The 24084-nt window shown below is 54.4% G+C and overlaps 1 protein-coding gene across 1 annotated transcript in view; it reads left to right on the top strand.

Moving 5' to 3' along the window:
• The window catches only part of LOC123844460 (uncharacterized), a 171511-nt gene that overhangs the window by 102810 nt on the left and 44617 nt on the right, over window positions 1-24084 (top strand). The window contains exons 40-47 of the mRNA XM_064592561.1: window positions 5281-5589; window positions 6341-6570; window positions 6655-6816; window positions 7709-7786; window positions 18351-18558; window positions 21350-21516; window positions 22655-22767; window positions 23101-23182. Of these exons, the coding sequence (XP_064448631.1) occupies window positions 5281-5589; window positions 6341-6570; window positions 6655-6816; window positions 7709-7786; window positions 18351-18558; window positions 21350-21516; window positions 22655-22767; window positions 23101-23182 (1349 nt within the window). The remainder of the gene's footprint in view (window positions 1-5280; window positions 5590-6340; window positions 6571-6654; window positions 6817-7708; window positions 7787-18350; window positions 18559-21349; window positions 21517-22654; window positions 22768-23100; window positions 23183-24084) is intronic.

Genomic DNA, 24084 nt, shown 5'->3' with positions numbered 1-24084 from the left:
TTCTCTGTTTTGTTTCTTAAATTCCACATATCAGTGAAATCATATAATAATTGTCTTTCTCTGATTGACTTATTTCACTTAACATAATACCCTCTAGTTCCATCTATTTCATTGCAAATGGCAAGATTTCATTTTTTTGATGGATGAGTAATATTCCATTGTATATATATACCACATCTTCTTTATCCATCTGTTGTTGGACTTCGGGGCTCTTTCCATAGTTTGCCTATTGTGGACATTGCTGCTATAAACACTGGGGTGCAGGTGCCCCTTCAGATCACTACATTTGTATCTTTGGGGTAAATACCTAGTAGTGCAATTTCTGGGCCATAGAGTAGCTCTATTTTTAACTTTTTGAGGAATCTCCATACTGTATTCCAGAGTGACTGCATCAGCTTGCATTCCCACCAACAGTGTAAGAGGTTTTCTCATTCTCTGCATCCTCGCCAACATCTGTTGTTTCCTGACTTGTTAATTTTAGCCATTCTGACAGGTGTGAGGTGATATCTCATTGTGGTTTTGATTTGTATTTCCCTGATGCTGAGTACCATCAGGGTTTTTCAAAAATGATTTCCATTTTAGAACTGGGATTTCCTATCTGTTCATTCAATACAAGAATATTTTCCTTATGTTCTTGAGCATAGTTATAAGAACTGTTGTAAAATCCTTGTCTGCTAAAATCCTTGTCCTGTTTCTTTGTACGTCTAGGAATTTGAGATTGTATTCTGGACATTCTGAATAATGTAGAGACTCTCAATTCTTTTTTATTTCTCTAAACAGTGTTTCTGTTTGTTTGCTGTTTCTGGTTTTTCTCTTATTTTAGCTGGCAGCTAGGCTCAGAATCCAAACTCTCTCCTCTCTGGGAGGATGCAGCTGAAATCAGTTGTCTTATTTTTGCTGGACTGCTTGGAGTCTGTTCCACCCTTGTGAAGTTCAGGAATCAGCAAAGATTTGAACAGAGTTTATAAGTAGAATTTAGGGTTTCCCCTGGGTGTCTTTCTCCAGAATTCCCCACTTTACTTTCCATTTGTTGTTGTTACTTTGAACTCTGTTCTCAGACTTTTGCATCAGTTAGACTACAGATTGCTGTCTGAATGTTGTCCACCTTCATGGCACCAAAAAAGAGTAAACACATGCAAATCATTTAGCACTCGTCATTTCCTCCAAGTGTTAACTCCAATCCAGGGTCTGCCTATTTGTGGTCACTCTCCTATCACTTCAGATAGTTGTTTATTAATTTTGCCTCGACTTTACAGTTACCATCTTGGGAGCATTGGTCCAGTTAAGCTCCCCCACCATTAATAGAAATGGAACTCCTCCCATGTCTTTTTGACATGTTCCTATATTCTCTGACCACTTCCTTCCTTTATGACCAAAAAGATGTTTCAGTCTCATTTCATATTTTCTGTGACGTGAAATAATCCATTTCTCAAGGATCCTTGGTTCCTTTCAGTGCAAAATAGTATGTAGAAATTAAGATCTGGGTGCTAGGTATGTTTATTCCTACTGGACTATCAGTCCCGGGCCTTCTCAATGGATGGATCTAGAAAATGGAAGCGTACACACACACACACACACACACACACACACACACTCTTCTATATCTGTCTACAGATAGATAAGTTTAAAACCATTAGTTCACACTGATGTCCTCAGTTTCAGTCTATCCTCAAAAAGCTCATTCTCACTGTTTTCCATTTTCATATTTTTTATTCCCTTCTCCAACAGAAAGAAACCTGGCTCTGATTATCCATAACATGTTTACTTATTTGTTCAGCCCAAGAATACATAGAAAGTAGTTTCAGAGTTATTAGCCTATACCTCTGTGAAAGTAAACTTTATTAACTAGAATTCAGTATTTGATTAGAGTTCCTTTTGTCTTTGGCCTGAATGTAATGTGGTTGAGATTCATCCAAGTAGTTGTTGAAGGCATAAATCCAAACACTGTGTTCAAAAGTTCGTTAGGATTAATCCCCCTACCCACTCCCATGTGATTCTGTTAATCATTTGAAATACAGTTGGATTCACTGGTTTCTGTTTGTATTCCATTTTTAAGTTTTCCCCTATCCTTACTGATTTTATGTATTTGTTTTTTGATTATGTGAAACATTAACAATGTTCCCAAAGCCAGGATTACACAAAAAGGGACCCTTTGCCCACGCATCCTTGACCGCAGCACCCTAGCTGGACATCTCTCCAGGGCCCAGTGTTTCAGAACCTAAAGACTCTGCTCTTGCCCCAAGAGCTGGATGCCATTCTCTGGTCTGGTAGTAACATTAGCACCAACCCTCCTACTCCCAAATTGGCTAAAATGTGCCCAAACCAAATTTCATGATAAAATAACAAAGGTTTGAAAAAATTAAACCTGGGGCGCCTGGGTGGCTCAGATGGTTAAGTGTCTGTCTTTGGCTCAGGTCATGATCCCAGGGTTCTGGGATTGAGCCCCACGAGCAGGGAGCCTACTTTTCCCTCTCCCTCTGCCTGCCACTCCCCCTGCTGTACTCTCTCTCTCTCTCTGTCAAATAAAAAATAAAAACTCTAAAAAAAAATTTAAGCCCATTCAAATAAAAAAATGTCACAGAGAACTCTTCTTGTCAACTTTACTTTGAGTTACACTGATGGTCTCTCTTTCATCCTTTAACACTTAACACATATTACTTCATTTTTGAAGGCAATGATTGAGGTATAATTTCTTGGAGTATAATTTACATATAGGAAAAAACCCTTTATGTTCTGATAAATTCATACAGTTGTGTAGCTACCAACACGGTCTTGATACAGTTCCATCTGTATCATCTCCCCCCAAAGTCTCTTCTTGCCACCCACTGTAGTCAGTCTCTCTCCCACTCTCATCCCTGGCAACCACTGAGCTGTTGTCCATCCCCATAGTTTTGGCTTTTCTATAATGTGACATCAATGAGAACATACAGTATGTAAACTTTTGAGTGTGGTATCTTTTGCCCAACATAATGTGGTCGACACGCATCCAAGTTGTGACACATACCCATAGTTTATTCCTTTTTATTGCTGAGTAGTATTCCATGGTGTGGAGATACTGCAAATTATCCACTCACAGTTGAAGGACATTTGGGTGGTTTTCAGTATTTTCCAGTTATGAATAAAGCTGCTATAATGATTAGCCTACAGGTTTTTGTGGGAGTCTATGATTTCATTTCTCTTGAGTAAATACCTAGGAGCAGGATTGCGGGATTGTACAGCAAATATATGTTGAAATCTATAGGAAACTGCCAGACCATTTCACATTCCCACCAGCGTGGTGAGAATCCTTGTTGCGCTGCATCCTTGCTAGCAATTGGTGTTGTCGATTTTTGATTTCGGGGTTTTCAGTTGTGATTTATAATTGAATCCCATTTTGGTTTAAATTTGTGTTTTCCTCAGGACTAATTATGTTGAACATCTTTTCAGAGGCTTATATACTACTTTTAAATTTTCCTGAGCAAAGTGTCTCTTCAAACATTTCCCCACTTAAAAACTAGAGTTGTTTTCTTGAATTCCCAAACTGAATTTGGGAATTATTTACACAAATCCTGTGTAAGATGTGTGTTTTGAAAATATCTTCTCCCAATCTGTGGCTTTATATTCTTTCACTGGAGTCTTTTGAACAGCGGAGCTTTTAAATTTGATCAAGTCCAATTGATTATTTTTTTTAATGAATAACACTTTTGCCGTCATATAAGACATCTCTATTTACTAAATCTGAGGCCACGTCTTGGAAGTTTTATGGTTTTACGTTTTGAAATTTGGGCTTGTGGTTAATTTTGAATTAATTTGGATGTATGATTGCGTAAAGATCAAGTTCATTTTTTTTTTAAAGATTTTATTTATTTATTTGACAGAGAGATAGCGAGAGCAGGAACACAAGCAGGGGGAGTGGGAGAGCGAGAAGCAGGCTTCCTGCCGAGCAGGGAGCCCGATATGGGACTCGATCCCAGGACCCTGGGATCATGACCTGAGCCGAAGGCAGATGCTTAACGACTGAGCCACCCAGGCGCCCGATCAAGTTCATTTTTTTACTTGTGGATTTTCAATCATTTCAGCACATTTATTACAAAGACCATCCTTTCCCTGCTGAATTATCTTTGTACCTTTGTCAAATATCAATCAACCATGTGTGTGGGTCTATTCCTAGACTCTATGTTGTCCCATCCAACAATATTTCATTTTTGCTTCTTTTTTTTTTTAAAGATTTTATTTATTTATTTGACAGAGAGAGACACAGCGAGAGAGGGAACACAAGCAGGGGGAGTGGGAGGGGGAGAAGCAGGCTTCCCGCTGAGCAGGGAGCCCGATGCGGGGCTCGATCCCAGGACCCTGGGATCATGACCTGAGCCGAAGGCAGACACTTCACCGACTGAGCCACCCAGGCGCCCTATCATTTTCGCTTCTTAATAGTCTAGTGAAATCTTACTCTGGTTATCCATGATTAACTGGTTAGTATCTTAGAGGATATGGTGACATAGGGCCCTACAATGTAAGGAATTTGTAAAAAGATGATCGCAAGGTTCTGCGAGAAACTCTGTCGGTGTGGAAAGTGCTCTGTACTCTGTGATTGAGATTTGCATGAGTTCTTTGTCTGGAAGCACAGAACAAGGGGGTTTAAAGCAGCCCAGGGGTACACAAGGGCCTCCTTCATGGAGGTGGTAACCCACGAGTCTGACCTTGAATGATAGGAGGGGAGGTATAAGGGCAGTTGGACCACACCGAGGCTCTGAAAGAAACTGGTCAGGGCAGGAGATTGAAATGGTTCTGATACGAGCGAGAATTTCCCTATTGCGTGAGTTATATATGGGCATGGATTCGCCCAAATGTGTAGAATCTTCTTCTCTGGATGGATGAGACCTCTGAGCAATATTTCTGTCCCTAGAATTCCAGGTTGGATCCCTCAAGTCTTCCTGGGTCTCAGTTTTGTTATCTGTATAATGGGGCCATTCTATCACTATGGTCTGTGACTCTCTTGAGCAGGAATTGAGCACCGGTATTAACGGACACCCCTTGTTAGGCATGCTGCTTCCCCCCTGCCCCCCCCACCCCAAGCCCTTTTGTTTATGAATTAGCTTGCTTGGTCCTCAGAGCATCCCAGGAGGGAGCTGGTTTAATTTGGTCCATTTCCCAGATGTGCCCCACACCCTGACAAGAGTTAGAATTACATCATGGATCTAGGAGCTTTCTACCCTAGAATCCTTTTCCCTCCTGCCCAGAGCAGCCCAGTCCCCTGGGCTGACCCCCTGCTCTGGACACCTTCTCTGCCATCCTCTGCAGGAACCATCAGGATCACTGCTGACTCAGCTGTGCTGGGCTTCCTCCTGCGGGACAAGCATGAGAAGGCAGGGAACAGCACCAGCGTGCACAGTGTGACCGGCATCCTTCCCCAGAAGAGCAGCCAGGCCTTGCCAAGAGAGCTTTGGCTGAGAGGGCGACTGCAGGCCCAGCCAGGGAGCCTCGGGGGCCAGGCCCGCCTCCGAGCCCACACGGCCAGCCTGGCTCTGGGCGGGGTCTGCACCTGGGGCCCTGGGCACCGCCAGCTCTCAGCCAGCCTGAGCCACAACATCAGCACCTTGAGTGAGGCAGGTAGGAGGGGCGGACAGGGCCGCATGCCTTCCTCCCCAAGGGCTCCCAGTTCCTGAAGCCAAGGGAGGGGGGAGAGAAAGGAGCCTCCAGCTTCCAGCTCTATTTCCTTCCCCTGCCGGCATCTGTTCTTCATCCAGAACACACAATACAGAGATAGTTGTAGTTCCTGAGTACTGACATGCTTCCAAACCCAGTGGCAGAGAGCCCCTGCTGCCACCCCCTCCCCCAGGGCCCCCCACCACACCACCTCCCCTCCAGCTTCTCAGTCTTGGAAGCTGGTCTAGTGGGGCCTCCACGATATGCTACTGTACCACAGATAGGAAATAGGACACCCAGCTTCTTGGGGACATTTCAGTAAGGCCTGGCGGGGCCCAAAGGTGCAGCAGCTAGGGGAGAGCGAAAGATCAGACCCCCGTCCCCTGCCCCATTCCCCTCCTGCTCTGTGAGAGCCAGTCCCTGTCCCTGGGGGGCTTAGAAATGAGAAGGGGACACCTGACCTTCTCACTCGTGAGTGTGGGTACCTGGTGAAATCATCACTGCTGAGGATCGGATATGGTTTCACGTTGACACTTTCATATGCTTTGCTCAGGTATATTGGGGGAAGTGGGACCTGAGAGGCTGGAGTTTGCCTCAAGGCCTGCCGACCCTGCAGAGAGAAGGTGGGCTCACAGCCACCCACCCCCTGCCCGCTTAGGGCTCCCGTGGAGTGCAGACTGGGCTCAGCCATCTCTGTGGTTCCCTTTGCTCCCAGGACTCCCCTCGGAGGCAGAGATGCTCTTGTCACACACCCACGGGGCTTCCAACCTCTCTGCGAGCCTGGCACTGCGGAGTGCGTGGGGTCAGCTGGACGCTGCCCTCGGCCTAGACGGCCCGGCCCCCGGCGCCCCGGGCAGCAGGCTCCGCGCCAGCCTGGCCCACACGGTGTCCAGCCTCAGGCGCTGGGGCCTCCCCTTCTCCATGGACAGCCAAGGTCACTTCCAGGTAGGGGGCGGTGGGTGGGGGGCTGGGCACGGGGCGGGGGGAGTAGCGGGTCCGAGGGACACCCACAGCTTCGCTTCTGCCCAGAGCACAGGACACCGCGTGGCGGCCGGGCTGACGGCGAGCGTGGACAGCGAGCAGCTCCGCGTGGCCCTGGAGGCGAGGCGACAGCGCGGCCACCACGGGCTGGCCCTGGAGCTGCACCACGGCCTCTCGGCGCTGCTGGGCACCGTGCCCGCGTGGCTCAGGGTGAGTGACCCACCCCGCGAGTGCACCCCAGCTGCCTCTGTCTCTCCAGCTTCGCGGGTGGGGGTCACCCCACCCAGCGGCTCCTGCCACTGCGCCCCTGCCACCCGGCCGGCTAGACCCCTCCCACCCAGCCTGGCCCCTCCCCTGCCACGTTGACCTCTCCCCTGAGCCCCCATCTTCCCTCCCAACTTCCCACTCTCCCTTCCGTTCACCGTCCCTTCCATCCTTGCCATCCTGCCTGTATCTCGTCCTCTTTCTTCTGTCCACTCGTCTTCTCCTCCACCTGTCCTATCACCCCCCCACCTAGTAAAGTTAAAACTGCCCACACCCTGGCTGTCCACTCGTCCTCTGGGTACCTCCCCTGGAGGAACTTCCGACACTGCAGAAGGAAGGGCGAGCGCAGCTGACTCTTGCGTTAGTCTCCAGAATGAAAAGCAGGAAGCCCCGTGTGCGCTGGCGCTCGGCCGGCCGCACCCTCTGCAGTGTGTGGGAGGTGGGCCGAGCGATTCGGGCACCCCGCGTGCTGCAGCCAGGCTACCTCCTCACTGACCGGTTGCGTGACTTCAGGCAAGGTGCTCACTCTTTCTGTGCCTCAGTGTCCTAATCTGCAAAAAGCGACTGCTAACAGTTCCTAGAACCAGTTAGGACCTGGCACACACAGGCCCCGTGAGGACATGAGCTCTGGTTCCCTCGGTTTGATGAGGATGCTGTGGGTTAGCGCTCGGGCTTCTGGACTTCTCTTTGGGGGGTTATTTTCCACAAAGGGAGGTGGGGTTGAGCCGGCTGTGTGCGCTCCATGTGGGCTCTAGGTTGGGGGAAGAGGCCTCCCGTTGCTACGTTCCCCACAGTGGCCGTCAGCAGGTCCCCCTCCCCGCCCTGCTGGTCTCCGCAGGTCAGCTGTGTTAGAGACGCCTCGCCTGCCCAGCTGTCAGGGCTGTGCTGGGGGGACTTCGCCAGGCAGCCTCTCGAGGTACATGGGTCTCTGTTACAGGCGGGACAGTGGTGGCAGATGGTGGTCCAGCGTAGGTAGCTCCAACTCTCCTGGGCCGGGGCACAAGTGAACAGTGGTTCCTCTCTGTCACAGGCAGATCGTGACAGGGAGACCTCCCTGAGCTCTGGCAGGTCCTGTGGCTCCTGGACCTGGGGTGTACTAGACATGGGGCAACCACAGGGCTGCCTGCAGACCTTGTCAGTGCTGCTCTGCAGGCAACTGAGTGGGCAGCTGGTTGCAGGCCTGGCCTGGCTGAGCTCTGTGGCCTGATGGCAGTGGAGGGGGGCGTAGCCCAGAGGACTGCCTGGAGGAGGAGGACAGAGGTGTTCTGCTCCTGAGGCCTGCCATCCTAGCCTGGCCGTGTGCTAGCGTCCCCCACAGGAGCTGGGTCACACTGGGGCCTAAATGGTGGGAGGGTTAACTAGGAGAATAGGAGGGTCAGGACTGAAAAGGTTTCAACGGGCTGGACAGAGGGGCTGCCTCTCTCCGCTCCATGAAATTGAAGAGTCAGGGCACATGGAATTGGGAGGGGCAGGCATGGCACACACGTGGGGGAGGGGGTTGCTAGAAAGAGTAACTGGAGAAGGGTTGGGACGGGAGCGGTGAATGGATAGCCCTTCCCTCAGATAGCTGTGGTCTGGAATGCTGGGAAAGAGCTAGAAATCAAGGCGTTCCTCAGTTCTAGAGCAGCTCAGCAAATCCAGGCCTATGGGGAGGGGGACATCAGGGACCCTGAAATGCTCTGAGAGGACACGTGACTTGTCGCCATTTTCAGCTCTTCAGAGAGAAGCACATGGGCAGGACTAGAGCTTGTTCACTGGGTTTGTGGGTGGCCCAGCGGTTGGGGGTTCCCTTGACCACCCAGGCCAGGTAGAGAGTGAACCACTACTTGGTGGGGTGTTGTAGGGACACCTGCTCGGCCTCACCGTGCCTTTCTCGGGGGCAGAATCTGGCTGTGTTGTCCTTGAATGGCTCCCTCCTGGTCCACACCCGCACGGCCAGCCTGGCGGCTCAGGTATCTTCTGGGGACACGTTCGCCCGGGCCCACGTCCACGCAGCCTGCGGCCACCGCCATACCCATCTGGATGCCAGCCTCCAGCACGCATGGCCCCCCCTTCAGGCTCTGGGGGTTGCCCCCGACAACCACATCCAGCTGTCTGTGGGGGGGCATGAACCCCCCAGGGCCAGGCTGGAGGTGGCCCTGGGCCAGTGCACCCTGACCGCTCGTGGGGATGTTGGTGCTGAGGTCAACACCACTCACACCAACTGGACCCTGTCCCTGGTGAATCGCTGTCCTCTGCTGGAGGTAAGCCCCCTCCCCACCCGGCAGTGCAGGGGCCTGGCAGGGCTCCTGCCCCCCTCTATATTATTAACTTCTTACTGTATACCCAGCTCTGCACTCAGCATGAGAAACTTCCATCCTGACTTTGGGGGATGCATTGACTACAAAGCTTTGAGCCAAAAATGGAACCCAAACTTAATTTTCTCCCTTTTCACAAAGGGGCCCCCCTGGTTGTCTTCCTTTCTGGAGCTCAAGCTGATTCTTTTCTCCTGATCTTGCTAATCCTGCCCCCAGGATTCAGGGTCTGGGAGTAATCAGGAGAACATTAAGAAGTAACAGCTGACTTTTGTGAGCACTGTATGCTGAGGCTTCTCAGACATGCTCCCCGAATCCTCACCCCTTCTCGGAAGGAGCTGCTTGTGTCCCTAGTCCCAGGGTCTGGGGCCCAGGGAAGTTGGGAGATCAGAGTGGAATTAACCCCATCCCTCCCCTCTCGTTCCCATCTTGGGTCAGTGCCTCCATGCGGGGCGTGTTGTCAGCCCCCGTGGGACAAGTTAGGCTCTCTGCCCTCCAACCAACGATCGTTGATATCGATGCTGAATTTCCAATAGCCGGTGCTTTCCGGTGCCTGGCTCTGGCCAGCAAGTCCCAAGTATTAGCTCATTGACATCTCCCAGTGACAGGTTGCTGTGATCAACCCCCATTTCCCAGATGGATAAACTGAGGTTTCAGGTTCAGAAAGATAGAGTCAGTGTTGGAGCCAGAACTGGAGCCCACGACTGTCAGTGGGGTACCCAGGGTATCGGCCACTTCGCAGAGGGAGGTGCCAGTGGAGTTGAGGCCATAGGGTGACACCACCCTCTTCCCAGCCAGGCCCGTCCCCAGCTCCCCGACCTTGGCTTCTGAAGCTGCCCTTAAATCCAGCCACTTCTCCATATTCCAGGTGACGGGCATTCCGCAGGCCCTGCACTCCGAGGGCCGCCTGAGCTGGGGCCCCTGCAACGTCAGTCTGGCCACGGGCCTCCGCAGTGACCGTGGGGATGCCCACCTGCAGTTGGCCCGCACCTGTGGGCCCCAGACCTCGGTCATCGGGCGCCTGGCCCACTCCCTGCCCCCGCTGGGCCGCCTGGGCCTGCCACCCAGCAGCGCCATCAGCCTGGCCATCCAGCCCCACCCTGCCGCCCGCAGCTCCCTGGACGTCCAGCTGGGGCCATGCCGGCTGCGGGGCATGCTGGAGCAGCGCGCTGGGAACCAGAGCGCATGGACACTGGCCAGCGAGCCCGGCTGCCCGCTGCTGGAGGTGGGTATGGCGGCTAACAGGGCAGCCGGAGGGGCCTCCAGAGCCCCTGGCAGTGTGCGGCCTGGGCCTGGCTGGCTCCCTCCTCCAGGCGCTTCCCGAGACCCCAGTCGCTATTTCCCAGATCCTCTCTCCAACACTCGGTTCCTCTCTAGTCTCGTATTCCCGTTTGGCGGACGGGAAAATCGAGGCCGAGAGAGAGAAGGGTCACTCAGCGCTGTGCAACAGAAGGACCACAGACTTGGAATTTATGAATTTGTCTTTTCAGGGAAATTCTGAGTGCAGAAAGGCAATGAGGGGCACTCACCTCTTCTGAGGGTGGGGACAGGCACGTGTTGGTTATGAGACCACAGCCTGGGCTTTATCCGGGCCAAGAGATGGTCTGAGAAGTGTCCTGTGATGTTTGGGGGAGGGGAACCCAAGTCTCAAGAAAGGGGGACACTGAGTCAGACAGGACTGGCGTCCTCATCTGAAGGGGACAGGCCACCCTGCCTGTCCCCTTGTCTCTCCCCCTCCCGATGGAGCTTCCTAGGGGTAGGGATGGGGTCTGGTCCCCTCCGCATCCCGAGCACTCGCAGATGCCTGCTGCTATTAAATGACCCGACTGAGCCGTGAGAGCGTAAAGCATCATGGGAGGCCCACCGACTCGAGCTCTAGGATGAAGGAAAGTTCTTCCTTTGAGTCCAAGACAGTAGCCAGTAACCACATGTAGCTACTGAGCATGGTGCTCACCAGTGCAACCGAGAAACTGAGTTTCTCCTTTTACTTCCTTTTAATTTAAATGGAAACAGCCCCACGTCGTTAGCGACTATCCTATTGGACGGCCTAGATTAGAGGCACAGATAGATCAGGTACAGACCTCAGCTCTGCTGGTACCCCCTGGTACCCTGGGCATGCGCTTTGCCTCTTTGAGCCTCAGTATCCCCATCTGTCACACGGGGACAGTGACTACCCAGCTCAGGGCTGGGAACAGGCTGAAGAGAGGTGGTTCCTGCAGAGCACTTAGCATGAGGCTGTGGGGGTACTGAGTTTCTACACTGGATAGCTGTGTTTTGTGATTACTGCTGTTTTGTTGTTATCTGCATGGGGTGGGGGGAGCAAGGGAAGCACAGATTGGGGGGCTGGGGGCTGGAGGGATTAGAGGGTGGCTGATGGAGAATCGGGTTCGCTCCTGACCTGGGACCTCTCTCTGAACCCCCTCTGGTCTGGCAGGGCCTGGGCCTCCCAGCAGGGACAGAGCTCATTGGCTCCCTGCAGGCCGCAGGTGGGGAAGCAGAGGCATCCGGGGCCCTCGCATGGGCCGGCCAGACCGCCTCCCTGACCTTGGCAGCGGCCGTGCACCAGTCCGAGGCCATACTCCAAGTGAAGCTAAGTCACGCGCTGCCCGCATTGCGGGCCGTCCCCCCGGAGGCCTTGCTGACTGTCCAGCTTGGGTGGGAGGCCGGGCACCGGCTGGGTCTGGAGCTACAGGTGGGGGCCTGTGAGCTGCAGGGCAGTGGTGAGCTGCACCTGGACCGTGGGCTACAGTGGCAGGTGCTCACCCAGAGCTCCTGCGAGGCTCTGCAGGTAGGTGGCACTTCGGTGTGGGGGGGGAGTGGGCCTCAGGGTCTCGAGGGGGCAGGGCAGGGGCCTTCTTTTCAACCACTGGAGAAACAAGGGGGATTGACTGAACCCCAGAAGAAGGGACTCATCAAATACTTATTGAGCCCACTCTGTGCCCTGGAAATACAGCCATGAACCAAGCAGCGGTAAATGCCTGCCTGGGGGAGACAGGCAATCCCCGGCATACATCAGTGAAGGGCAGACTCTACTACCTAGTGATAAGGACTACGGGGAGGCAGAAAGTGGGAATGGGGGATGAATGACAGGACAGATACTGCAATTTTTTATAAGTCGGTCAAGATTGTCCCTAGAGACAAGATGACATTTGAGCAGAGACTTGAAGGAGAGGAAGGAGGAGCCGTGTGGAAATCTAGGGAAAGAGCCTTCTAGGCAGGGCCAGTGCAAAGGCCCTGAGGCAGAGCCAGAGAGGTAAGGGCGTTTGCTAGGACCAGGGTCAGCAAACCATTTCTCTAAAAGTCCAGAGAGTAAATATCTTCAGCTTTGCAGACTGTGCAGCCCTGTTGTAACTACTCAGCCCCGTGGTTATAGCCCGAAACACCATATAAACAATATATACACAAACGGGCGTGACTGTGTTCCAATAAAGCTTTATCACAGCAGGTGGTGGGCTGGATTTGGCCCGTGGGCCATCGTTCGCGGACTCCTGCTTTATGAAAAGCACATGAGGTGGGAGGGCACTCAGATTCAGGATCCTTTGTAGAGGCTGAGAGAGAGGACTGGGTGGAAGTTGGGGTATGGGGGTTTGAGAGAGGGGGTGGGGGAGCAGGGTGCTCCTTCTGCCAGGCGCTAAGGTGAGGAGCCAAAAGATGTTCTGTGTACCAGCCTTGCTGTCAGTTTTCTGGAGGGTTCCTGTGTGTGTTGGGAGCAGATGTCTGGGTTTGCCCGGGGAGGGGGAGAGCCGAGAAGGGGGAGGATTTCCAGCTCTGCTGGTTTCGAGACTCTTGGGCAGGTTGGTTCACAAGACCGGGTTCTCCTGGCTGCCAAAATCGGATCCCTGGGGATTCGGGGAGGGCGGGGAGGCAGGAGGGGAAGTTCAGGAAATAGCAGAGAGCTACCAACAGGGGGCCCTCGGGCACTTTGAGAACGTGATCAAAGTCACAAACCCTCTCCTAGAAAGACATTCATGCCCCATTGGGTGGACAGTTCAAGGGAGAGGCCATGGGACCCCTGATGCCCACTTTGAACCCTGTCCTGGTCAAGAGCCCTGCTTTCGTGCCTCTTTTTTCTTTTCTTTTTTTCTTTTATTTTATTATATGTTTTATTTATTCATGAGAGTCAGAGAGAGAGAGAGAGAGGCAGAGGCAGAGGGAGAAGCAGGCTCCCCGCCTAGCAGGTAGCCCGATGCGGGACTTGATCCCAGGACCCCGGGATCATGACCTGAGCCAAAGGCAGACGCTTAACCATCTGAGCCACCCAGGCGCCCTGCTTTCGTGTCTCTTTAAACCCCTCCAGGCCCTGGGGGTCCCAGGCCGAGTCAACAGCTCCGGGACCGTGGCCGTGAACCCTGTGGCTGTGGACACCTGGGTTCTGGTCGCCGTCGACAATAGTACACTGCAAGGGCTGCTCATCCTCAAGGCTACAGAGGTGAGGGCACGGGCGTCGGGGTGCCTGGGGCGGCCAGGGAAGGGGTGCTGAGGCCCGAGGAGAAGCACCAGGCACTCTCCTAGCTCCAAAGAGGCCCCGGGAGATGGGAGCTCAGGACCCATACGTGGAGAATGAGGCTTCCAAGAAGAAGCCCCTCGGTCCCCCGCTTTTCTCTTGCTTGTTTGCTTAAAAAAAAAAAGTTTTATCGAAGTGCAACATAAATACTATAAGGAGGGTGCAGAGATGAAAAATGCTCAGCTTGGTGAAATTTTCGCAAACCAAACACCACCTACCTCAAAGCACGGAATGTGACCAGAACCCTAGAAGCCCCCCTCTGGCCCCCTTCCACTCACCAGCCAGGCCCAGGAGTCCCCACGCACGTTCTTGACTGTCACGTCTGTAGAAGCACACAGCGTGTTCCTTTTCACAGCTCCCTTCTCTTGTCAAACATTAATTAAACACAAATTTATTAAACAAATTAAAATTAAACACAAATAAACATTGTGTGGGGCGCCTGGGGGGCTCAGCCGGTTAAGCCTCTGACTCTTGGTTTCAGCTCAGGTCGTGATCTCGGGATGGTGAGATCGAGCCTCGCGTCGGGCTCTGCGCTCAGCGTGGAGTCTGCTTAAGACTTTCTCTCCCTCTCCTCTTCCTTCCTCCCCTCAAATAAAGAAGCACATCTTAAAACAACAACCCATTATGTTTGTGAGGTTGCATGGCTTGTTGCCAAACGTACCTCATTGCTGTATAGTATTCCACAGTGCGCATATATTATAAATCATCTGTCTGTTCTACCAATTAGCTTTTGGGTGGTGTCATCCTTTTACTGTACATCTTATGAATTAATCATGTACCTGTTTTTATTTTGTTTTAAAAATTTTTATTGTGGTAAAATATAAAATTTACCATCTTGGGATGCCTGGGTGGCTTCGTCAGTTAAGTGTCTGCCTTCGGCTTGGGTCATGATCAGGTCTTGGGATCGAGCCCCGCATTGGGCTCCCTGCTCAGCAGGAAGCCTGCTTCTCCCTCTCCCACTCCCCCTGCTTGTGCGCTCTCTCTCTGACAAATAAATACCTAAAAAAAAATTTTTTTTAATTTACCGTCTTAACTATTTGTAAGTATAGAGTTCATTAGTCTTCTGAATATTCACGTTCTTGTGCAACCCTCCCCACCATCCATCTCTGGGACTCTCTTCACATTGCAAAACTGAAACTCTATCCCCATGACACAGTAACTCCCCATTCCCTGCTCCCCCCAGCCCCTGGCAACCCCCCTTCTACTTTCTGTCTCTTTGGGTTTGACTACTCAAGGTACCTCCTACAGGTGAAATCACACAGGATCTTTTTGTGACTGGCTTCTTTCGCTGAGTGTCATGTCCTCAAGGTTCATCCATGTTGTAGCAGGTGTCAGAATGTCCTTCCTTAAGGCTGAGTAATACCATCATCCGTCAGCCGATGCTCAGGTTGCTATTGTGAGTAGCGCTTCTATGAGCACGGTCACGCAGATACCTTCTCAAGACCCTGCTTTCAATTCTTAGGGATGTAAGTGTCTGGGTTTTGCCTCTTACAAATAGCGCTGCCTCAAGCACGCTTGCATGTGTTTGAATGAACACGCACCGAGTGGAATCGCTAGATCAGAGGGTGTGTGTAGGTTCAGCTCTGCCTGCTTGATTTCATGTGAACTCGCTGGCCTTCCCAGAGCTCCCTGGGAGAGTCACTAACCATCACTTAAGTGTGTGGAGCAACCTTGCAAGTCATTCTGCACGTCATTCTGTGAGCATTATCTGAATGTCTCGGGAGTTTTTATTTGTCTCGGGGCCAGGTGTTTTTCCTTCCTGCTGCAACCCAACCTGCAAGGCGTGTCCTTCTCAAACATTCTGTGGGTCCCTCCCTGTACCTCGCCGAAGACTTTCTTTCTGAGGTTCTTTTCCTGGGCTCCTCCCCAGTGAATTTTGTGCTTGCCGCTTACTTTCTATCAGGCATCCCAAATGCACTCACTGCATTTGCTGGAAATTCTCCTGTTTTTCTACGGTGCAGTTGGCAACAGGGAGGGGGAGACAGGAGGCTTGATTTAATTCTGAGCGGTTTATGTTCCCCTCTGTGGGCAAGCCTGGCCACCTCCCAGGCACTGAGTTTTTGTTTCTCTTACTGCTCTGCAGAGCCAGCAGGAGGTGGAGATGTTGCTCATACATGGCCCGGCCCAGCCCAGCCCCTCGGGCCTCCCCGCCCGGGTGCTGCTGGGGCTGGCCACCGAGAGCCATGGACCCAGCTACAGACGCTCCCTGCAGGTCGCACTGGACGGCAGACAGGTGTGCAGTTCTGCGAGTGGGGCCTCTGGGAGCTGGGGGGTCTTGGGGGTTGTGGGACAGCCCAGCCCAAGGCCCGGGTCTCAGTCGTCCACGCCGGCAGGTGTCCGAGGAGCTGATGTTCACTCAGCAGCCAGAGCACATCTCCCTGGACTACACCCTCGAGCACAACATCCCCGTGCTGCGGACGCTGTGGGTGGAGGACAAGCTGGGCCTGCAGGTCAGCCTCGGCGAGCGCCAGTGGTAATGGAAATCCGTGCGTGCGTGCATGCATGCATTCAACAAACATTCTTGGAAGGATGGTGGAGTCAAGGGGGTAGTGGAATAAGGTTCAGACCTCCTCGGAGCCTCAGTCTCCTCCTCTGGAAACTGGGGATAACGCTCCTTTCGCTCCTTTCCCTAGCCCAACCACGGCCCTGGGATGGTTGCACATTCTCCTTTTCCAAAGCCTCCCTGCGGACCCAGTGCTTGTCCTCGACCCCCTTTTTAGCCGCCTCCACACGCTCTCTCCCTGGACGGGCTGCGCCAGTGGCTCACTTGGGTACCATCCATTCAGTGAAGCTCCCCATTGCTCCCTCCCCTGGGCCCCAGACCTGCAGATCCAACTGCTTGTGTATCCCCACTTGGGGCCTGGTCCCCTGCCCCTCCCATTTCCCCTCATCCCCCCCAGCAGCGCAGGCAAAACCCTCGGTGTCGTCCTCCATCCCTGTTTCATTCACACACACCAGACCCCGCCTTCCACAGATGTTGCTGGAGCCCGACCCCTTCTCCCCACCTGTAGCTTTGTCACCTGCTCCAGGCCACCTGAGGTCACACCTGGGGTCCAGCCACCTAGCTGGGCCCCCGCCTTCCACCCCTGCCTCCTTGGGTCTCTACCCAGAGCCCCTCCACATCCATTTGAGTTCCTCAGACGCCAGCCTGGCCCCAGAAAGCCTCGTGCAGAGATCTGGTCCTGTCCCCTCTCTGAGCTCACCCCCTGGGACCCTCTGTAAAGATGCCCTTGTTTCTCCTCTGCCACTCAGAGTACTTCTGGGACCAGCTGGATGGGGACTACCCCCGCCAACCCACCCACAACCAATTTGCCGGCGCCCCCTTCCCTGCACATGGATGTGTTCAGCCCACCCCAGAGCCCCAGAGCCTCACAGTTGAGGGATTTTCATGGAGGCTTCATCCCATGAGCATGGTGGATCGTTAACTCACTCTGCAGCCCCTCCTCCCCTCCCTGAGGATGGGGGCCGGGGCTGAAGGCTCCAGTTTCTCACCAGGGCTTGGTCTTTCTGGGGAGCCCACCGAGAGTCACCTCAGTAGAACAAAAGGCGCTTGTCTCGCCCAGGAAATTCTAAGGGATTTAGGAGCTCCATGTAAGATGCTCCTCTCCCCCACTCACTGGGGAGCTCGCAAGGGTGGGAGCTCTGTGTTGGGAACGGGGATCACAAACCAAGTATGAGCAGGAACTGGGGACAGAGACGTATATACCTACGCCTGGGTATTTCTTAAAATCTCACACCCTCCCTGATCGCTTTCTCTTTTCCATCATCTTCCCATCACCGGGCCCACGATGCCTTCTGCCTCGTCCTGGTCTGGTCTCCCACAGCTGGCGTCCGGGCTGCACGGGCTCCGCATGCCTGTGTTTCGTGCAGGACTGCATCTCTAGGTGCAGAACTGGGCCTGGCACGTAGTAGGTGCTCAGCCAGCATCACTGAAGGCTGGGGCAACTCTTCCTGCTTTTACAAAGTGGCTGACGTCACGCAGCAGGGGGCTTTATGCTGCGTGCCCGGATGGGGTGCAGAGGTCGCAAACGCAAAGCCTTCGGGGGCCAGGCGGAGAGCTGAAATGGGTTGGGTGGGTTGCTGGGGGACTTAGAGAGCTCATGCCCTGTCGAAAATCTTCCAAAGGGGGCGCCTGGGTGGCTCAGTTGGTTAAGCGACTGCCTTTGGCTCAGGTCATGATCCTGGAGTCCCGGGATCGAGTCCCGCATCGGGCTCCCTGCTCGGCAGGGAGTCTGCTTCTCCCTCTGACCCTCCCCCCTCTTGTGCTCGCTCTCATTCTCTCTCTCTCAAATAAATAAATAAAATCTTTAAAAAAAAAAAGAAAAAGAAAAAATCTTCCAAAGTTACGTATATTTTGCCAACTTTTTTATTGTGGTATAATACATAGAAGAATTACCATTTTAAGTATTTTAAAGTGTTTAAAGATCCAGGGCGCTTAGTCCATTCACAATGGTGTGCCACCCTTCTCTCATTCCAGAACTTTCTCCCCACCCCAGATGGAAACCCCATAGCTATAGGCAGCCACTCTGGGGCCAGCACGCCCCACCCAGCAACACAGCGCATGTAACCTTGTTCTTCCTTAAACTGGCTCCTGCAACGGGGTCTCGGCTCCCCCCCGCCCCCCCACCGCAGCACTATGGGTCTGTCATTCCAGGCTTCTGTGTCATTCTGTGTCATTCCAGGCTTCTGTGGACGTTCCCAGCGGCGGCTCCAGCTTTGAGCATTCTGGACGCATCTCGGCAGGGCCCACCTCCCTGAACTACTCCGTGAGCTGTTATCGCCGTGCTGGGCACCTGCAGCTCGCTGCCTGGAGTGAGCACAACAGCGTGAGCCTGTTGCAGGCCGGGCTCCCGGGCAAGGCCCGCCTGAGCGCCAAGCTGCAGACACACGGTAAGGCGCCCAGGGCACGGCCCCCGGACCGGAGGGCTAGCTCCCCCCACCCCGGAGCCTGCTCACCAGTCTCGGAACATCCTTGCCCTTGAAGGCCTGATTCCAGGGGCAGCCTGTATTCCTTGTCTAGGCTTGCCGAAGATGTATAATCTCTAACAGTCCTGGAGGCCGGGTGTCTGCAGGGCCATGCTCCTGCCGAAGACTCTATGGGGAGAATCCTTCCTTGCTTCTTCCAGCTCCCAGAGGCCCCAGCTGATCCTTGGCTTGTGGCCGCATCCCTCTGATCTCTGCCTCTGTGTCTGTCCGTCTTCTCTTCTTTTTTTTTTTTTTTTTTTTAAGATTTTATTTATTTTTATTTGAGAGAGAGCGAATGAGAGAGAGGGAGTACACGAGAGGGGGGAGGGTCAGAGGGAGAAGCAGACTCCCTGCCGAGCAGGGAGCCCGATGCGGGACTCCATCCCGGGACTCCAGGATCATGACCTGAGCCGAAGGCAGTCGCTTAACCAACTGAGCCACCCAGGCGCCCCCGTCTTCTCTTCTTATAAGGTCCCCAGTCATTGGATTAGGGCCCTCCCTACTTCAGCAAGGCCGCATCTCAACCTGATCTCTGCAGGGACCCCATTTCCAAATAAGGTCACATTCATAGGAACTAGCGGTTAGGCTTCAACATAATTTTTAGGGATAAACAGTTTAACCTCTAATGGAGCGGGAAGGTAATGAGAGCCAGAGTTGATGGAGGGCTTACTGCATACCAGGCAAGCTCTCCATACACAGGAGCTCAGTCAATCTGCTCAGCCATCCATTCACACCAAGGGAAGTTCAAAGCCCGTAGTGGGACTTCTGAGCCCTCAGGATCCCGGGATCCACACCCTCAGTTCTCTGACCCCATCTTCTAGCCCCTGCTTATTTCACTCCTTGCTAGTCTTCAAACACATCAGGCTGGCTCCTGCCTCAGGACCTTTGCACAGGCTGTTCCCCTGTACATCTGCTTGCCTCAATCCCTCGCCGCCTTCAGATATTTTTCAAACGTCATCTTCTCAGTGAGGCCTTCCGCTCCCACCCTATTTATTGGTACCCCCACACCCCTCGGGCTCCCCCCATCCCTGTTCCTGGCTTGGTTGCTCTAACACATAATGTGACTTTACTTACTCAGTACCTCCATTTCTCATTACCTGTCTTCTGCCCACCCCACACTAGAATGTACACTCCACAAGGACAGGGATGATTTTTGCCTGTTTGCAGAGTGGAGTATAGTAGGTATTCAATTAAACATCTGTTGAATGAATTCATGAATCTATGAGGTAGGGGTTAGTAACTGTCCCCATTCTGCAGGGGAGAAATGGAAGCTCAGAGAGGTTGAGTCACTTATCCCAGGCCACAGAGCCATTGAACGATGAGATCAGGACCTGAATCCAGGCATTATGACTCCAGAGGCACCCTCTGACCCTTGTGTAGAATGCAGAGATCAGGACCTCTGGGGGAATCCCTTGTCACTTGGATCATCTCCTGGCCTCAAACTTTTCCATCCTTGGCCTTCAGCCCCCTGAGGGCTGAGTGGGAACCTGGATCAGCCAGGGGGACTGACTTTACAGACTGCTCTGAGGAAGGGCTTATTGGGGACATGATGGGTAAATGATGGGTGGGTAAAGGATGACCCAGTTCCTGGCCCTGAGAGGTCTGGTGTGGTCACCTGCAGCCAGGGAGATGTCTCACTTCCACACTGCTGCCCACGGTTGGCTGTCCCAGCCCCTTGGGGGGCATTTTCTTAGTGTCCCTTTCCAACATTCTTGGTGTCCCTGACAGTCTGAAACATCCCCAGGCATGGAGACTGGGGGCCCCCTTCAATGTGTGTCCCCTCCTCCTCGGGCCCCACGCACAGCAGGTGTATGTGGTTGAACACTGCTCAGGGAAGGAAAGAGAACATTTCCTGGGATGTGTATGCCCGATGGGCAGGTGTTCGCAGATGTGTTATCTCTGTTCACCTTGGCAACGTCACTCAAGGTGGGCAGGCTGTGCCCTCTTTATTGATGAGGAAATCGAGGCTTAGACCACCACCCGCCCCGATGGGCCCAAATGGCAGGTGATGGTGCTGGGCCAGGTGTAACCGTCCGGAGCTGTGAGCTGTACCCCTCCTCCCCGCCCCCCCCCCTCCCAGGGAACCTGGCCTCTGACACAGGCTAGGCTTCACCTCTTTACCCTGGAGAACTGTTTCCTACTGTAGCAAGGGGGATTTAAGTCCAAAAATAAGAAGAACAAAGCTCCTAGAATCACCTTTCCTGGAGGGTTTTTACCTGTCCGCCACGTGGAGGTGTGGTCGGCTAGGCGGCAGGGCCCTGGAGGTTCCCCGGTGGGCGGGATGGGTGGTGAACCTCCAGCCTGGGCCAGGTGGGCTGCAGGTCAGTATCATTTGGTATTGTTCGGATGTTTGATAAACCTGGAGAGAAGTATTCATTCATCCGTTTCCTCACTCCCTGCGGTGTGTCCAGAGCTGTGCCAAGTGCTGGGAACATAGCAGGGAACAGACTAAAGGCCCTGCCGTCACGGGCTGACCGTCCCCAGGGAGGGAGAAGGAAGGGTCGGGAGGTACTTGAGGTGGGCACTCAGAGGTGTCGCCTCAGCAGCAACCCTGGGAAGAGGAGGTGGCCAGGCCAGGATCATCGAGGGGGACCGCGCCGCCTGACCATTGAAGTCCCAGGGGCTCAGAGAAGGGAACGCCTTGCCTGGCGTTGATCCCACATGCACAGGGAGGTGAACCGAGTCCCCAGCAGCCTCTGCCCTTCTCTGCCCCTAGAGACCCAGACCCGAGCCAGCGTGGCCCTCCACGGAGGGGATGGTGGCGTCAGCGTGGACGTGGCAGGCCTGGTGTCCTGGCCGACAAATGGCTCCCTGGAGCTGGCGGTGAACGCCAGCCACACGGCCCCTGCTCTCCAGAGGCTGGGCCTGCCCTTGACCAGCCAGGTGAGGAGTGGGTGGGCCCCCCAGGCCAGGCTGGGCTCCCCGCTAATTCCGTCCACTCCATCCAGTTCCCCAGCGTGCCGGGGACCTACTATGCATGACGGATAGATGCTCTTGCGCTGTGTCTCTTGGGCACTTCACAGTTTGTAGAGGCTGTTGGTGATGCTAACAGCTGTCCGCAGCGTCTGCCGAGCCATCTCTGTAGTCCCGGCCGCGGGCTGTGGGCACGGCCCGGGTTCCAGCTCCCCGCCCTGCGTGCTCGCCGCCCTCCTGCTTGTCCACTCGGGCCAAAGCCCAGCTTAGTTGGTGGAGCCCCTGCTCCGTGCTCAGTGCCGACCTGGGGGCTTTCTGTGCCCTGATTCAGTTCCTCCTCCTAGCACCCCACGAGGAGCAGGTGGCCTAGCTCTTATGAATCCCAGCTCTGGACGCCAGATCCCAGCTCTGACTCTGTCTGTGGGGCCTCGGGCAGATTCCTCAGTCTGCTCACGAAATGGGGCTGATAACTGTCCCGATAATACGGGGTTTGGGAGGATGGAGAGCGTTCACACTGTGAACACACTCGGGGTGCTTTTTCACCGTCTGTGGGTCACACGCGAGCATGCGTGTCACCGGCCCAAGGTCACGTAGCAAGGAGGCAGCAAAAGGGACTCAGGCTGGTACCCGGGCCCTTTCCCATGATGCCCTCCCACCTCCGAGAAGGGCAATCTGTTGTGGCCCCCTGAATGGGGCCAGGCCCTGGTCACTGTCACTTGGTGCAAGGTCGCCTAGTCAGGACACCTTCTGGAAGCTTTATTCACAACCTCTTGTTTCGGGTTACCAGCACTGCCCTGCCCACACTCCACTCTGCCGTGAGGAGAGGCCATTCCCAGAGGCCCAGTCACCCCTCACGCAGCGAGTCCTTGTCACTGTCCCCACGACCCAGCAGGCTCGTTTCCCGCTCTCCCTGACCTCCTCTAAACCCCCTTTTCCTAGCCTTGGTCCGGTGGTGGGGAGATGTGGGGGAGCTCATTCTTTGCTGATGTCTGGGGTGCGGGTCTGGTGGGGTGCAATCCGGGCTGCCGGGGGGAAGCTGCAGAGTGAGGCCTGGGAGGGTCCCCGGGCCCCTTCACTCCCCACACCTCACAGCCTGCTCCTTCCTCAGCTCGTGTTCCAGAAGCTGTGGGCAGAGGAACAGATGTGCTCTTCCCTACAGCTCACCTGTGATTCTCAAGCCAGCCTGGTCCTTGACATGTGTGGCCAGAGCCAGGCGCTCCGGTGAGGGGTTCTCTGTAGCTCTGGGGGCCCCCTCCCCCCGAGAAGAGAAGGGTGGGTGAGGGAGACATCAGCGGAGCCCCTGCTGTGCACTGACCTCCAACCCCCAGCCCCCCCCCAAGCCCCCCTACAGCCCCACTGCACGGATGTGGGAAGGAAGGTGCAGCGAAACAAAGTAACTCGCCCAAGGTCACACAGCTAATTAAGTAACCTTGACCTTTGGGGGCAGGACCTGGACGAGCATTTCTTGGTCTGGCAAACGAAATGTATCCTAGGCCTCAAATACAAATTAATAAATGGTACAACCCAGGCCTCAGGCCCTCTCTCTCCTTCCAGCAAAGAGCTTCAGGTCTCCGGCCGGCACCGCCTCCCCATCCTCCTGGGCCGCTGCCCCAGCAGAGCCTCAGCCTCAGCCAAGGTAACTGTGCCCGGCCGCCCCTGAGCCCTAACTGGTTCCAGATGCCCTGCCCGAGGCGGGCGGGGGCCATGCGGGCCGGGCCCCGCCGGGGAGCGCTCACACATCCCCGTCTGTGCGCAGGCCCCGCTGGGCTGCCCTCGGAAATCCCTGGCTCCGGCTTTCTCAAACATCCCCAGGCTTAACATTCCTGGGCCAGGCCCGCAGCCCCCAGCTGGGCCCACAAGACCCCGGGGAGCGGGGGAGGCCGGCCCGCCCCGTGCCTGGCGCCTGGCGCCACCTCACCCGGCCTGGCATGCTCCCAGCAGCCAGATCACATGGCATAGCCCTTTGAGCTGAACCAGTGCCGCCTCCCAGGTGCCCCAGCTTCTGCCCATGGCCCAGGGTCTCTGCATGTCTTCCCGCCCTTGTCCGCGAATCCTCTCCCCCCCGGAACCCCCAGGACAGCCCCCAGTCATGCATCTGGCCTGCATGTAGCATTTGGGGGTCCTGGGTGGGGGGTAGATGGCAGGCCCAGGCTGGCACTGCCCCCCTTCCTCCATTACCATGACCTGTTTCCCTGTCTGCCCCTCTTCCCCAAATCAGGAATGCCCAGCACCCGGCCCAGGGCCCAGCACATAGTAGGTGCTCAGTGAAAGATGTTGACTAATGAATGAGTGACTGATTGTTCCATTTGCCAACTAGTTGCTTGGTTATCCCACTAGCCACACAGTTTTGTTAACTGCCCTCCCTGCCCAGGCCTGGACTGCCTTTGTTCACAGAGCACCTACTGTGTGCCAGGCCCTGCCCTAGCACGTTCCCACACCATTCTAGTGTTCCCCAAGCTTTGCTGCCGACTGCACATTCAGGGACCTCTTCGTTTCCCCCCAATCTTTATTTTGAATAGTTTCCAACCTATAGAAAAG

This window comes from Mirounga angustirostris, unplaced genomic scaffold (genome assembly GCF_029215605.1).
Source record: "Mirounga angustirostris isolate CCGP_5_RB_7025 unplaced genomic scaffold, mMirAng1.0.hap1 SCAF_5, whole genome shotgun sequence".
Lineage (NCBI taxonomy): Eukaryota > Metazoa > Chordata > Mammalia > Carnivora > Phocidae > Mirounga > Mirounga angustirostris.
This window is presented reverse-complemented; position numbering and strand designations above follow the sequence as displayed.